Source organism: Propithecus coquereli, unplaced genomic scaffold, assembly GCF_000956105.1.
Source record: "Propithecus coquereli isolate 6110/MARCELLA unplaced genomic scaffold, Pcoq_1.0 Scaffold14, whole genome shotgun sequence".
In the NCBI taxonomy this organism is placed as follows: Eukaryota; Metazoa; Chordata; class Mammalia; order Primates; family Indriidae; genus Propithecus; species Propithecus coquereli.
Window position 1 is genome coordinate 5190400 of NW_012138302.1, and position 2278 is coordinate 5192677.

The window sequence follows — 2278 nt, forward strand, 5'->3', positions numbered from 1 at the left end:
CTTTAAAATACGATGTCCATTATTAAAATAGCTATGTATATGTAAAGACTTTTAGTAACAAACTATTTTGTGCCTAGATTATGCTCTATATCTCCATTAATCTCCAAATATTTAATTTTCATATTTTAAGAGAAAAACAATGATCTCAGACTTTAAAAAATCATATAAAAATTGTGATGCACAGTTTGAGTTAGAAATCTGAGGAGAAAGAATAATTATCCATTACAAACATTATTAATGTAATGGGATATTTAATTACCATGTAAGAATAGAATGAGAAAGAAGATGTAACATAGTAAACTTTGTAGCAAAATAAGGGGAACCAGCTCATAATTAATACCTTGTTTTCAATAACTGATGTTATCCAGGTGTTACAATTATAAGTATGCACGATTATATTTTCATAGCCATCCATTAATTTGGCATCGCCTTTGTTAAGAACAGATTTACAAATGGCCTTCTCAAGTTGCCCACTACATGGCTCCATATGAACAGCTTTAACTCGTGGCTTGCATTTTTCTGCATAGATATCGATGACAAAGGGACATGCCTGGTATGGAAGAAAAAACAAATCTTATTTTAGCCTTTTGATAGAATTTAAAATAAATTATTTAATTTATTATTAGTATGTTTATCCTATGATTTAAGAAGATACACTAAACCTTCCAGCTTTCCTTCTGATAAACTTCAGGGGAAAATTTTAGTACTATGAATTGAGTAATAAAAATGCATGAAATTCTTACTTTTTGGTAGCATACTGTTCATAGGAAAGGAAAGGAAACTATAACCTCTAACAAATCAGTAATACAGTATCTCCTTTAATTCATAATACCATCCCGCCATTAGTTCAATACTAACAAATATCATGTTATTTAATTTTCTTTTCTAAGTTTAAGGCTACAGAAAGAATTCATAAAAGGGCTCTAAAGAAATTATTATGTTTACAATTCAAACATAATGCATGGAGACAGATTGAATGTAGAAAAATAAATTTATAATTTAAACTTAATCTAAAAGCACCTTTAAAATCTCAGATCGAAAAGCATTTTCTGCATTTGGAATTGAATTTTTCTAACGTCTACCTTTAATCTTTACAGCAGCCTACAATGTGCTGCACACAATAGCCTTTGCCTCTCCATCTAACCCAGTCTCCCGCTGCTCTGTGCTCCAGTTACACTGATCTTACAAATCCTAGAGCACATGAAGCCCTTTGTATACAGTGTTCTCTCCACTTGGAAGATTCTCCTCGTATCTTTTCACATGGGTACCTTGTCCTCCTCCTTCAGGTTAAGCTTAAGTGCCACCTCTGCAGAAAGATCTGCTCCAACCTACCATCTCCCTCACTCTTCCACTGTCTTTCTCTACTTCAGCCTCTGGCTTGTTTCTTTCAAAATGCCTTTGAAATGATTTTATTTATTTTCCATTTTATAATAATTCTCCTTTATAGAATATAAACTCCATAAGGGCAGGAATTTTAACTATTTTATTCATCATTATATCCTCAGTGCCTCTTACTTACAGACATATCACATGGTAGGTATTCAATAAGTATTTGTTGAATAAATAAATAAATTTACACATACTGATATACGGGTGGTCATGTTTGCAGTGGGCGGGGGCAGGTGATGGAGTGTGGGTAAAGGATAAAAAATCTGGAGTTAATTTAGTAGAACATCAAGAGAAGCCAGATGTGGTAATGTAGGCCTTTCTAACAAAGATCTTTTCATATATTTTATTTTCAATGACTATTCAAATACTGATACCCTTTGGTTGAATAATTCTGATAACCAAGACTTTAAAAATGGCAAAATATTACCAGAATCTTTTCAGTGCTTGTTTGAGCCCAGGAGTTGGAGGCTGCAATGAGCTATGATCATACCACTGCACTCCAGCCTGGGCGACAGAGTGAGACCCTGTCTCAAAGAAAAAATATAAATAAATAAAAATAAAGGAGGAAAGAAAAAAGGTAAAACTAGACATGAAAGTTTTGCTTATCAACATTCAGTAAAAGAGCAACTATGAAGTTGTGCTGTGATTTAGGGGCAATGCCCTTGTAGCAAGACCAAGAAAGAAGTTAGGTCACTCTTGACAGAGGATCTGCCTTGATAGGCTGATATAGGGAATGCATAAACTACAATTCTAAAACCTAATTAGAGAATTTAATAAGAAAAAATAAACTAAAATAACTGGTTGTACCTTTCTGTGAAAGAAAAAAACTAAAAGAAAAATTAAGAGTAAGTTGTAGAAAGCTTAAAATAAAATGAACTTTGGCTGGGCG

General features: G+C 32.9%; 1 protein-coding gene across 1 annotated transcript in view; it reads right to left on the reverse strand.

Moving 5' to 3' along the window:
- EFCAB7 (EF-hand calcium binding domain 7) overlaps nucleotides 1-2278 on the reverse strand; it is an 86083-nt gene that overhangs the window by 23392 nt on the left and 60413 nt on the right. The window contains exon 12 of the mRNA XM_012639393.1: nucleotides 341-550. Coding sequence (XP_012494847.1) covers nucleotides 341-550 — 210 coding nt within the window. The remainder of the gene's footprint in view (nucleotides 1-340; nucleotides 551-2278) is intronic.